This window comes from Chelmon rostratus, chromosome 9 (genome assembly GCF_017976325.1).
Source record: "Chelmon rostratus isolate fCheRos1 chromosome 9, fCheRos1.pri, whole genome shotgun sequence".
Taxonomy (NCBI): Eukaryota; Metazoa; Chordata; class Actinopteri; order Chaetodontiformes; family Chaetodontidae; genus Chelmon; species Chelmon rostratus.
The window spans coordinates 10,806,274-10,819,472 of NC_055666.1; the positions used below are offsets into that span (position 1 = coordinate 10,806,274).

At 43.7% G+C, this 13,199-nt stretch overlaps 1 protein-coding gene across 1 annotated transcript in view; it reads right to left on the minus strand.

Moving 5' to 3' along the window:
• Positions 1-13,199, minus strand: part of unc5a (unc-5 netrin receptor A) — a 121,876-nt gene that overhangs the window by 52,143 nt on the left and 56,534 nt on the right. Inside the window, exon 2 of the mRNA XM_041944653.1 lies at positions 8,488-8,703. Coding sequence (XP_041800587.1) covers positions 8,488-8,703 — 216 coding nt within the window. The remainder of the gene's footprint in view (positions 1-8,487; positions 8,704-13,199) is intronic.

Consider the following 13,199-nt stretch of genomic DNA (forward strand, 5'->3'; position numbering starts at 1 on the left):
ATTCCAGCGTTTCGTCTCATCCGTTTACTTGAGCGCCCATGTATGAGTGAGAAAATGGCTAAAATTAATGTTATAGACTGTTGTTACAGTGCAACTGCATGTCACTCCAGTAATGAAAGAAATCCACGGCATAACCATTTTAAATCTTAAGTCAAGTACTTGAGTAAAAATACAGATTCTCCAGTTCAAGGACAGGGTTGCCATGGCTGAATCTGTGTCACGGCGGTCAACAGTCCTTTGAAGTTGAGGTCCAATATTTTTCCCATCAAGCATCTGACAAATAGGGTCTATTATTTGTTATCAATATCATAACACAGCAGTGACATGGAAATTAGATGATGATGATTAAAAGATTGAATAAAATACTGAAATATTTATTAGACAAGCCAATTAGTCAATTGAATGTCATTTTACAAATAAGCAGAAATAACAATTGATAATCTTATGTTTTCAGAGCACCTCTAACTGTCTCTAAACTGTCTAAAACTGGTGGTATATTAGAACGTTATTGTGTTGTTAAAGTTTAAAAAGAAAAAACAAACTGGTGGCACATGCATATGTTTAAAACTGTGGGTCTAGAACTGCGGGGGCGCTCTGGCTCTGCAGGTCGACGATATTGAGAAAGCACCAGAGGCCAAGCAATCAGCCCGCTCTGACAGGCACATTTTGAACCGGTACTGCTCTAGTTATTTAAAAATGATGAATTCAACATGATCACACAGACTTTTAAAAGCTTTTGTTGCACATACCACGGCATGCACTGCACACAAATACGAGCTTGAAGGACTGTATTGATAACATGTCTGTCTTTACCAGAGTGGGTAAATAAATAACTTGAACTACTGTGAAAGAAAGAACCACAAAGACTGCTGAATGCATTCCAACTTCCAGCAAGGGCACAGCTTTTGTGAGACTGACAAACACTAAATTACTTTGGAGAAAGCAAAGCACGGGGCTGACGCGGGATATATTTTGGTGGGAGGACAAAGGCTGTGCGCGTGGGAGAATGGAACGCCAGCGTTGTTGTTTGACAAATGGTAATTATCATTCACTTTTGTTCCACTAATTGCAGTTAATTTCGAAATTCATAATTCCTGCATGTCAAGACCAACTTCAGAGGAACAGATCCTATGTACTCCAAATTTCCACATAAAACTAGGACTTGCACAAAGTGGGAGAAACTAAGAAGTGTGGCCTTTGTACGAGTCTATCGCCAGATCAATCAGCACAGCTGGTTCGTTTTTAATTCTGCCTGCCTCACTTTACTCCCACTGCTCCAAAACACACTTGAAATTGTCAAGGCCAGTCAAACACGGGCTTCAATTAAATCCACTTTGACTCCCTTCACACTCCGAGGTGTGTTGCTTTGCTTTGAGAGAGGTCCGCCTCCACGCACACACGCTCGGACGCAGACGCTGTGCTGACCTGCCCGAGAAGCCTAATAGAACACGCTGGCAGATGTGTCACGGGAACAATTCACCTTGCCATCTGTTTTTCGGCGCTTCAACGCCAAATCCTTCCCTCTCTGTCCCGCAATCAAGGACAGAATGAAATACAAGTCCCATTATGGGGAAGCAGCTAATAATGCATTATCAATTAGTCCCCTCGGCTACTGATCGATGCTTAGCAGGTGGTACAAGGCCATTTCGTTCATTTAGGACTATATTGTCCTGTTCCCCCGATTCTCTTATTTCCTCGTGTTCATTAGATCGCGGCTTGCAGGCCTATCAGGTTTTGCTTAAATTGCAGCAGGACCGTTCTTCAATATTCCATTAAAGATCATGTTTAATCACTGTTGTGCTGCCCCAGCGCCATTAGGAAGACTCTGTCCTGGATTCACCTGGATTTTGACGACAAGAGAACGACAGCGAGCTGCTTGCTGCTTTAACATTTTACTAAATGTCACTCATGTTAAGGGACCTCCTGTCAGTCTGCTGTAAAGGTAAAAGGTATTTATCTGCATCCATGTTGTTGACCTATACAGGGACTGAGAGAGGAGAAAAAAATGTGGACAGCAGCCACAAAGAGAGGGGGTGGAAGTTGCAGGGAGAGAGGTGATTGGCTGCTATAATACCACAGATAAGTATTGTGGTATTAAAATAAAGGTTACAGATCATTTCAGCTAAGCCTAGCTTATCTCCCCCTTAGATCAGAAATTAAATATGTCATCACATTAAAATCCAGGATCTATCCAATCAGAAAATACATATTTCATACAAATGAATCCTCGCTGGTCTGCAGGCGCAGGGGTCAGCCCTGTGGTGCCGTAACACATTACTAGCTATATTCAGAAAGTGATAGATGGTTTTAAAAGATTTACTGACTACGTCATACGCGGTATTTAGACTTCAAAGGATTGGCAGAGGACAGGAGCTGGTGCTGATAAACCTGGGGGTTATAGGAAGGGGTTATATTTCCGTATAGAGGTTTAAAATGATACGTGGAGCATAAAAAGAAGAGATATTAAAGAGCTTATTGACATGGCGTACATAATTCTACTGTAAACTCCGAAAAATTCACTTTCATCAAGTCGGAGGCAAATGTGAAGCGTTTGATTATTTTCTCCATCGTCTTCTGTTGTCATTGTAGAAGCATTGTCGACATCCGGTTCAATCAACAAAGAAAATATAATCTCCCCCACATCTTTATCAGGCAGTTGCCGCGGTTTATTGAAATAGGAATGTGAAATGCATGTATTTTCCACCTGAGAGGGTTTGCTGCAGAGGTGACAACGCGACGCGTGGATCAAAATCGTTTCCATCAATGCTGGCAGATGAAATGCAAACACAATCAAATCAGTCTGGCCCATACAACAATCTTCCGCTCAAATGCCAATCTCCCTTCTCCTCATCATGTGTCTGATGAGAAATCATAGTGTGGGAGAATCTCCTAATCTATGCAAACACACTGTCAGCATTGATTTGTTCGGAGGGGATATGTCTTTATTAGGACTCGCCAGACGTCTCCGTTTCTCCAGTTCTATAACGGATGACCTGGGACAGACAGCGAGCCGGCCGGGGCTTTGGAAGCAGTCACAGCCATAACAATTGAGATAAGTTACTGAGGACAGGTAATGAGAACCGATAGACTCGAGGATGGATCGATATCGGACATTGATACCAGGAGAGGAAGGACAAATTGTGACATCTCTTTCCTTTTCTATGTTCGAAGGAGCTTTTGAGACACGTGGCCCTGTGTGTGTGTGTGTGTGTGTGTGTGTGTTTGTGTGTGTGTGTGGATACTGATGTGTATGTGTGGGTGACAGGGGGTCCAAAGAGCTCACAGAATATAAAGGGGTGTCAGTAACTGTAACAGCTGGAGCAGCTCTTTTGTCTTTCCTGCACTGAATCAGCTCCAATAAACAGACCTGCCTGATGAGGGCAGAGGTCACGTCTGCCGTAGTCGCTTATCCACATGTCATGTTTTCTGCCTCCTGAGCTTCGACCACTGAGCCGTCTGACTGAAACAAGTCTGCACTTCAGACCTGGGTCAGTTATTAATTCATAACCTTCCCGTTACTTTGACGTCTGGTCTGAGTCTGCTGGGAGTGAGCATGGACGGAGTTTGTTGAGTACTCCTCTGCAGTGCAAGGCCAGACCGGTTCATCTCTGAAAGCACATTTCTGATCATCGCTTCAGCTCGGTTCTGCCGCGTGACGGTGAAGGGATTATTGATTGCGGCTTCCGCTCTCTTTGATCGGTTTGTTTCCCCCATTTGATAACCTTTAGTAATGAAACCATGCACAGAAGTCATTAGGATGGTGGGAATCCCTCGACATTCGCAGCTATCACAGCCGCAGACGAAAGGTTGCTTCAAGTGCGTTGGTGATCAGGCGTGCATGCGGAAACAGGCAGTCTGGTTTGACTTCCATCTTATGATGCAGACATAAGCCTCAAAATCTGTTTCTCACATACAGGAAATTATTCGATGTAGCACTTTCAAATAATACAAGTCATTACTACAGTCACTTAAAAAGATTATGAGCAGGAAAAATCACATTGTACTATTTGTACTTTCAATTCAGAAGAACCAATCTTGTTATTATTACTTTATAGCTACAGACAATTACTGTTGATCTTATACTGTTGTGATGTAGTATTATTTTCTAGAAAACAAAACATTTAGGCCTGTTTCTGGTTAATCCCGTCAGTAAAATACCCACAAATCAAGCAACACTGATGCAAAAAATCAAAAATAACACAAATTAAAGTCCACTGTTGCCATAAAGCAGTCCTGCTATTGATTTAGTACATTATCAACACAAATCTAATGCACCCAGAGGTGTTAAAGGGAGCCCAGTAGAAACAATATAGTCGACATATTCATATCGTCTCACGCTGTATCATCAAATTGCTCAGCCCTATTTGAAGAAATGAGAATTGTTATTCTACTCAGAAGATTTAGATAAATTTAACCTTCTTCTGCTCCGTGCTATGGCTGTGATTCATCTTTGCCTTTGATACTGTGAGCATGTTGAAGTGGGTAAAAGAGCTCCTCTGCACGCTGCTCCCTCTGCCTGAAACCTTATGCAGTTACTGTAGATCTAAAATAGCTAAATTTGGGCTCTTTGTGTATTCAAATCACTGCTGCAGAAACCGGGTGCTCTCTCTCCTGGCTGCTGATGTTTTGGGGTATTTTAGACTCTCAATGTGTGTGTCTTGGTTATTATTTTGTATCGGCCTTTTCATGGATTCAATCTTTTACACAGTTAGCTAGAAAAAATATTTGTGATTTAATCAATAGAAATTTCTGTTTAACTCACACTGTGTGGCTCAATTAAAAAGTTAACTATAAATAAATACTTCTTAACCCTTACTTTGCCCTGACATGTTTAATGGATGGTTGGCTACTTTACAGGTTGAGAAAATCTTGCAGCCTCAGGGTTTGTGAAACCTTTTCAAAAGCAATTAGGTAAACTAAGAAACACTTATGGAGACTTAAGAGACTGTTTTTCTTTGTTAATGAATAAACAAGCTCTCACACATGCAGTGGTAAACCAATAGCCTGATTCAACACATTATTTGCATTTCTGCAGGACTATACGGCTGCTACACAACACTAATATATGAACAGTATTTTGAGCTATCAGACGTCTGCCTAATCAAACCGTACGTGTGCTTCATTGCTGAGAGGCCACTCATCCATCAAACACTGAAAGAAGATTATCATGTTGAACAGAGAACGGCAGAATGTGTGAAACCATCTTCAGCAGTGGCTCCTGACTCTGATGTGCCTACATGTCATTTCTATTATTTCATTGTTAGAATTAAGAGCATTAACTCTATCTGCAGCTCCGCTTGAATTTACATAAGATAAGATCAGCTTTATTAATCCCCAGCTGGGGAAATTTGGGAACATAACAAAGGAATGAGGATCCTTGATGAGACTTCCAATCAGTTTGAACATGCCAGCCAATGAAACGGAGGCTGAAATCTCAGGGGCTTCCTGACTGTTGTTGGCTGGTCACAGGGGTGCACAGTACTTACATCACTGTCTTTGTTAGCAGAGGAAACAAGCGTGGAGTCTGCTCAGCGCGAAGCATGGGGAAAAACTAAACCACTGTGAGTCAGGTAGGAAATGTCTCAAGTTTCTTTTAAAGAAATGGGCTATTTTGAGATGGTGATTTTTCTGTGTTACACTGGGTATGAATTGTCAATCAATTTTTGTCAACTTGGGCAGGTCTCCAAACTCCTCAGTCCTCCCTCCTCAAGCCATGATGTTGATACCGGGCAGCTTCTGGTGCGACAGAAGTCCTGGTTGCTTGGCAACAGGTACGAGTTTAGAGTCTGGCGTGACTGTGACGACCAGGGTGAGAGGACGGCCTGAGAGGCCTGTACTGCACGCGCACACACACACGCACACACAGCTTAACTACAGTTGGATGTGTGCGCCTCACATGTTTCTTGCAGGAAAGGGGGGATTAGAGGGAGCCATCAGTAAACTCCTCAGGGCAGAGCTGACATTAAACAGCACAAGTGTTTGAGAGATCAATGTCGGTACCTTGGAGCAGCCATACCTCTGGACAACCATGTGTCCTTCATAACCGCACAGCCCCACATATGAAACATTCATCATCAAAGGCGGTGGGAACACAGAGAGATGTGGATGGCTGCGAGGAGGCCTTGGAACTTCACAGGGGTTCTAAAGACGGAGTCCCTCCGCTGCTGCAGGGGTCTGAGGCACCCCGCCACGACAGATTTGTTTCATAGACAAATAAATGCTGACTATAACGGCTAATAACCACATGGCAAATGGTCCATCATCATTAAATGTTGGCAGAGGACCGCTGCATTGGTAATGTGATGTTCCCATAAACCCAGTCGCGGTTTATGGGGCACATCGTGTTCTTGACAAAACTTGCTGTTGACAAAACGCAATTCATTTTCACCATATCAAAGTTAAGCAGCCGGCTCCCACAATGTCTCCCACTGCAGGCTGCATGAAACTCAGAAATAACATGTGTCACAGAATCTGTGTTTACATGCACCTAAATAACTAGCTTAATCAGAGTTTACATGCACTGTAGCAACCCGTACGATTTATTTATTTATTTCGCGCCACATCGAGAGGACAGGCAGGCAGAGCAGGGCTTCGCTGTGAATATGTTTGAATTTTTAAAATGATCAAATGCTTAGCAGTGTAAACAGACCTTTTTTTTAACATTTGACTTTGGATGGATTTTATTTAAATACTGCTTCGTCTAATGATCTCTCGTCCTGCTGCTCTGCTGTCACATTGTCTTCATTCTTTTGTCACGCACACGCATGCTTGTAAAAAGCTGATTAAAAACCAGGTTACCCGTGTACATGGCAGAGAAATCAGCATTCAGAAGAAACCCACCAGAGAAGCCAGGTCTGTCTAATCTTCTACCCAAATCATGGAAAGCAGCTTTCTAGTTTATGTGACACTTAACACATCATTTATTGGTGAAAACCTACTGTAACCTAGTTAATTATGTGCATGTCAACACAGTGAAAGTAACACAAGAAAAGTTTGCTCAGAGAAATGCAATAAAATAATCATGTATTTTTACTGCATGTCATGGCTCCACTGTTATTTAAATGTAGTTGTGACTAGCAGATCCTGACCAGTTATTTTAAAATTTCACCAGCCAAAACCACATTTTCCCCCCTCAAAGGATAGTTGATATTGGCAGCACTTTGAATTTGTATCACTCCCCTCGACAGCTGAGAGTAGAAGTGTTAATGAAAAAAACAAGAAAGAAGATAGTGCTGGGAATTGAACAAATTGTATCAGTGTTGACTCACTGACAATCTTTTCTTAATAATCCAAATCCACAAGCGCTCCCTTGTGTGCTCACTCGCTTTTCTCAAAACGGGATCCCAAATTAACGTTTCATACGGTTATATTGCCATTATTCACAAGAGCCTGATTCCAAAATGACTCCAGCATCGAAAGCTGTGCCTAACACACGAGGTGAGGGACATCACACGCCAGAGGACGAGTGACGTGACGGGCTGCAGATTCTACTTCCACACGCATTCGAGTAAGAAAACCCGACTCTACGGAAACACAGACACATCAATCAAAGCCTCAGTATGAAACACTCATTCGGAAACAAGATCAAATCCTCACCTAACAAAGTGTCAGGCTGAATCGTTAGTTACCCCCGTGACATTTTTTAGACAGAAGTATGCCTACATTTGGTGAGCAGCTGCATGTTAATTTCAGACCCTGAAGAGCAGATGGATGAAATGTTGCAGTGAGTTCTTTATCTGAGAAAGAAGAGGAAAAAAGGGGCAAAGTGTGTATATGAATTGAAGCAGTCCTGCTTAAATTTCCTTTTCCTGCTTTAAACAACTTCCCTTTGTGTATTTGTGTGAATGTGTGAGGACACTGATGGCTCTGCGTGCCTTTTTTGTGCAGTTCTCAGTTGTTGTGTCCATTACGGTTCTGAAGCTGAGCGTGGATTAGTGTCTGTGCATGTGTGTGTGCGTGCGTGTGTACGTGAGATCCCGCTCCCCATAAAAACCTGTCATTTGTGCGGGTCTCGTCCCAATCAGTTGTCAGGCTGTGAATGGGTGGTTTGAATTTGCCCATCGCCGCTGAATCACACATCAGTGTCATACGTGTTTATGACACTGATGGCGGAGGCGGGGGATTGCAGCACAACAGAGAGGAAAAACAAACAGGTCTCCAAGGTGATCGAGAAGATTTCTGAGACTGAAACCAATGTGCTTATTATGAGACTGGCAAACTAAATAGGCTGGATGATGAGCCAAGAGCCTGATGGAGCGGAGTAATCACTGGCAAATTGCAAACCTTTCTTTCAGCACGCCAACACTTTACATAATGTATCTATGGAGTCGAACATGTCACACATCCGCAACAAACTGCATCCAAAAACCGGTGAAAACACTGCTCATCTCAGCTGAAAAAGTACCAAGACGGAGCCCAATTTGAGGCAAAATTTAAACCGGAATTAATAATTGAGATGGGAAACGGGCGCTTTTGGTTCGCACGTACCTGTGGCTGGGTCAACCGTCCGCTCAATCAAGTGGTCGTCCTGGTGAACCCACTCGCCATTGCACTTGAAGTAGATCTGCGTGGCCGGGGTGGAGCGACAGGTCAGCGTCACCGGCTTGTTCTTCACGATGTACTCGTCCTCCGGCTCCACCAGGAAGTGAGGTAACAGGTCCGAGAAGGCGGCAGGAAGTGTTGCTGTGGCGACGTGCTCGGAGCCTTTAGAGAATAAGAGAAGCAGAGATTTTAGAAGGATGGCAAGAAAAAAAAAAAAGCTTTTAAGTTTTCAAGTTGTCATGAAGGCAGGAGCTGACCCCTCGCTGTTGCGACTGACTCGACTAGTGAGCGAAAATGCTGCTGACACCAAATTTCTAATGCAGAGATTTGGCGTCCTTGGTGAATTGAGACTCATACATATGCATAAGACGGAGGCAGCAGAAGATGGAGACAGATGGACAGACGGAGTGTAAAAGAGAGACGGGGCTGTATGGAGGAGAGCTGGCAGTGACAGAGCTCGGCCTTGTGAGCTCTTGGCCAGGTCGGAGGGATAGTGGAGTCCATGTCTTTACTCCAGCTCTTAATCACAGCCCTTTAACATCACCGCTGATGGAGCGGCAGCCATAAATCCCGTCTCAGAGACTGGGCCACTTCACACTGTGTTATACGGCTCTTCAAGCGGGACTCTGACTCCACAGACATTAAGCAAGACGAGGCGGGAGGCAGGTAGGTTAGAGCTGACTGACAGCTAGACGGCCAGTTAACTTGAAATCACTTCCTATATACGGTAGATGTCGATTTATTCCTCCGCAATCTTATGACACGCGGCAGATGTGGAGGAAGAAGAGGGAAGATGCATCTCCACTGCAGATGCAAGTGCTGTCCTTCAGGGGGACAATGCTACGATTTACAGCAAACTTTCCGCCCGCTGAAAAATGCTCAACACAAACACTGAATGACACGACGGAGCCTACAGCGCACACATCCCTCCTCCGTGAACACAGTTTCTCTCTCTCTAAACATATTAGCCTTGTGCGAGAGAGAGTGAGAGGACACAGTAGGAAGAGGGAAATAACCTCTTTACACCGCCGACACTCAGGGGAGACCAGTAAATCCCAAAATAAAACCCCTTTATAAAGGAGTGTAATATTAATTTACTGCCCTGAATCCAATATGGCTGACAGACCGGGCATTAACAACCTTCTCCATCACTCCCTGTGCAGCAGGAGAGGACGGGAGTCCACATCTCTCATAATGAAACGGCAACACTCGCGCTGACCTTTCTCTCCCCTCCTCTCCTCCCTCACCCAGCCTTCGTTCATCCGCGCAGCTCGTGGACGCCCGGGTCAGGAATAATATTACGTTGCGTCATAAACACCAATCGTTGGATAAAGACATTATCTGTCAGTTCCGCCCCCGCTACACATTATATTAATGTCTCGCTTTCTTCTCCTATTTTTCTTTTACCCCTGTGTGCTGAGTTGCTAATTCATCAGGATGAGATACAGCGAAGCATGCCACTGCCGCCGCCGCTGAACCCCATTAATGTTTCGTGTACATGTTTAACTCTTAATGAAAACTAAATGTTCTGTGTCCAATGAACGACATAGATCACTTGCTGACACTTTGCCTTTTTCCCCATTTTCCAAGCACATTTTCTTTTTGCAACACATTTGCAGAGGAGAGAATGTCATTAATATGGCAGCTTCCTATTCAGGACAACACAGCCTGACATTATTTACTATGTATGTGAGTGTGTGTGTCTTGTCTCTTGGTGTTGAGGGAAAGGCCACAGTTCATCATGAATAGTGAGTATAATTGCTCTAACGGAGAGCCAAAACTTTGCTAATAAACAGCGTGGGACCAGCAGGTCAGGTTGCTTGAAAGTGTGTTGGTCCTAATGATGGCGGCTTCTTCTAATGGGCCGGCTTCCAGCTTTGTGACCGCAGCCATTAGCTGGCTGGGCTGACCCTCTGTACTCCCCGCAGACTGAAGACGACAGCTCACTAAAACAGTGGGCGAGACTCACCTCACACCTGCCAGGTTAATCATCTCATAGAGGACAGATGATGTTGAAACTGAGAGTGAAAGCGACGCCACCCGAGACGCCGACGAGTCCCGCGCTTGATGAGCTCCTGATGTTGTTAACTCGCCGCTGGCTTCTCATTTGCAGGGGTCACATTCAACATGAACTCTCAACTTTTGATGATGTTTCCAATTTGTGTTTGTGCGCACGTGCGGTTGTGTGTGTGGCAAGGGGTGGGGGTTAGTCTACCATTTTAGTACATGCGCTTTAGGTTAATGAGGTTAAACACGTAATTTCTTTAGAGAAGTAAATTGTCATTTTATGGGGGGGCATTCTAGTCACGCACCGCTTTATATCAAACCCATAATGGAGGGCTGATGCGTAGTAAATTGGCTTAGATTATTGTCACGACACAATGTATTTCAAAGTCAATGTGCACGCACACGTGCACGCACGCACTCACACACAGGGAGTATCAGCCACTTAACAGACTTCTTGCAGGTCAATGCACAAATCAAATAGACATACAGCAGCACTACCGGCACTGCATTAGATTCCACTGAATGTAATTGGCTAAAGCCGCCATTAGCTGTCAAATGCATCTGAGCCCATTGCCAGATCATTTAGCACACACACAAACAACAACCTCTGGTCGCTAAATGTCTCCCTTGTTGATCGTTCGGCCAATGAAGATGATTTAATTGATACAACGCGCTGGATGTGTTGCTGGGTTCCAGTAACCGTTATGTAACCGCGCATTCCTGCACTTTTCATTAAAAGCAATCCGGCTAATATTTGGATTCTTTTGTTTTTCTTTCACACATCAGAGGTTGTGCCACGATATTTGTCTGCAGCTGTCGTTCTCTCGAGAGACCTTTCAACTGACCTCGGACACGCGCACAACCGCACGCGTACAAACATACACACAAACACAACGAGGGTGCACCAGGTGTCAGTGTGCTGAGCCATGATGTCCAGGGCAGATTTCCTGCTGCGCACAGACCCCATGTCTAATCTGCCCAGATGACCACGTCAGGGACGGAGCGCGTCCGCGAGAGGCGGAGATGACGAGACGGTTATGATGCAGTCAGAAACTATGTATTTAAAGCTCAGAAAAAGTTAGATTCCTGTAACCAGTGTAACTATATATGCACACACCACCGCATTCAAAAAAGCATGCAGGGTGAGATTTTTGTTTGCAGCTTTTGTTACCCTCCAACTTCAATATTTCATAATGATTTTTACTTTAATGTCACGTACTGTATCACTTTCCAGGATTCAGGATCTTTTTGTATCCGCACAGACCTCGAGTCTTATTTTGAAACACACTCATCCCCACTTCTCCTCTGCTCGTCTCGCTGTGCCACGTACTGTCAACTTGTGTTACCGCCATTTGTACAATAAGCATTTATTTTTTAATTTCACTCCTTATTATCTACTTGGAGAACAGAATTGCTGAATGCGCCACAGTGTGAGGATGTCAGCAGGGAGAAAAGCCAGAGCTGGAGAGAAAATAACCCTCTTTTGTGTTCCTCCCTCATGGCACCAACACATCGTGTGCCCTTTGGAGCCAATTACGATTTTTTTTTTTTTCTCCTTTTTACAACGTCATGTCCCCAAAGGAAAGCATCATTGAGCAATCACTGGGCATAATTTACATCACAGTGATGAACAGCAGCTATAACAAGTGTTTTATGACACCATCAGCGCCTTACAATGTCCTCTGAAATTAATTCAATTAAAATTACTAGCCAGAATATTAAACCATTTCATGTGAAGCTGCCATTAACAACAAAGCCAAGATCAAATATGTCACAAGCACTTTGTTGGTTGGTGTTTTCTCTTCAGAGTGCTTGGGTTTGTCAAGTGGCTTTCTGGATGCTTTTATACCACTGAGTGTCTTTATTTGGTAATCACTCCAAACATAATACGTGTACATTAGGGTTCCGTGAAGAGGAGCATTGTTCATGGATAGCAAGGAATATATTTCTGACAACATTAACGTTGGCCATGATCAAACACAGGAAAACAAACAAAAAGTGAGTGAAGAAAGTGAAAATAAAAAAAAAGCTCCATCCACCCTCATATATAATCTGGAGCACAGCTGACTGATGCATGTTTGTTCCCCAGATGACAAATATTTACTCCTCCACATGACTGGGATTTGGAATATGTTTTTCAATGAGGCAACCATGCTTCAACAAGCACTCCTTCAACCACACACACATTCTTTATCAAACGCACACACTAACTCCTGTATAGGGTACACACACACATACGTATTCACGGAGCTGAAACACACACATGCACACAAAGCAACAAAGAACACGTATGCAAAATATAGACGGCAAGCATGCAGAAAGACAGAGGAAAAAGTTGCTCACAAACAGCTTTCTCTCAATCAGTGAGAGGCACAGAATTAATCAAAAATGCAGGTTTGCACAGATATGCTCAAACAAATTCAGACACCATACAATATCCCTGGTCATTAAGGTTGGTCTGGAAAGCAATCAATCACTGGCAGTGAATACACGCTCGTATAGAAATGGCTCAGATGCATTAAATAAACATGTAGGAGAGATGGCACCCATAGCAGTCCAGACTTAATCACATCACGTTTGCAGCAGTGGTGAAGGATGCAGAGAGGCTTAAAAAAAAAGAATGAAATGAAGGACAGAAGGAGAGGAGGAGA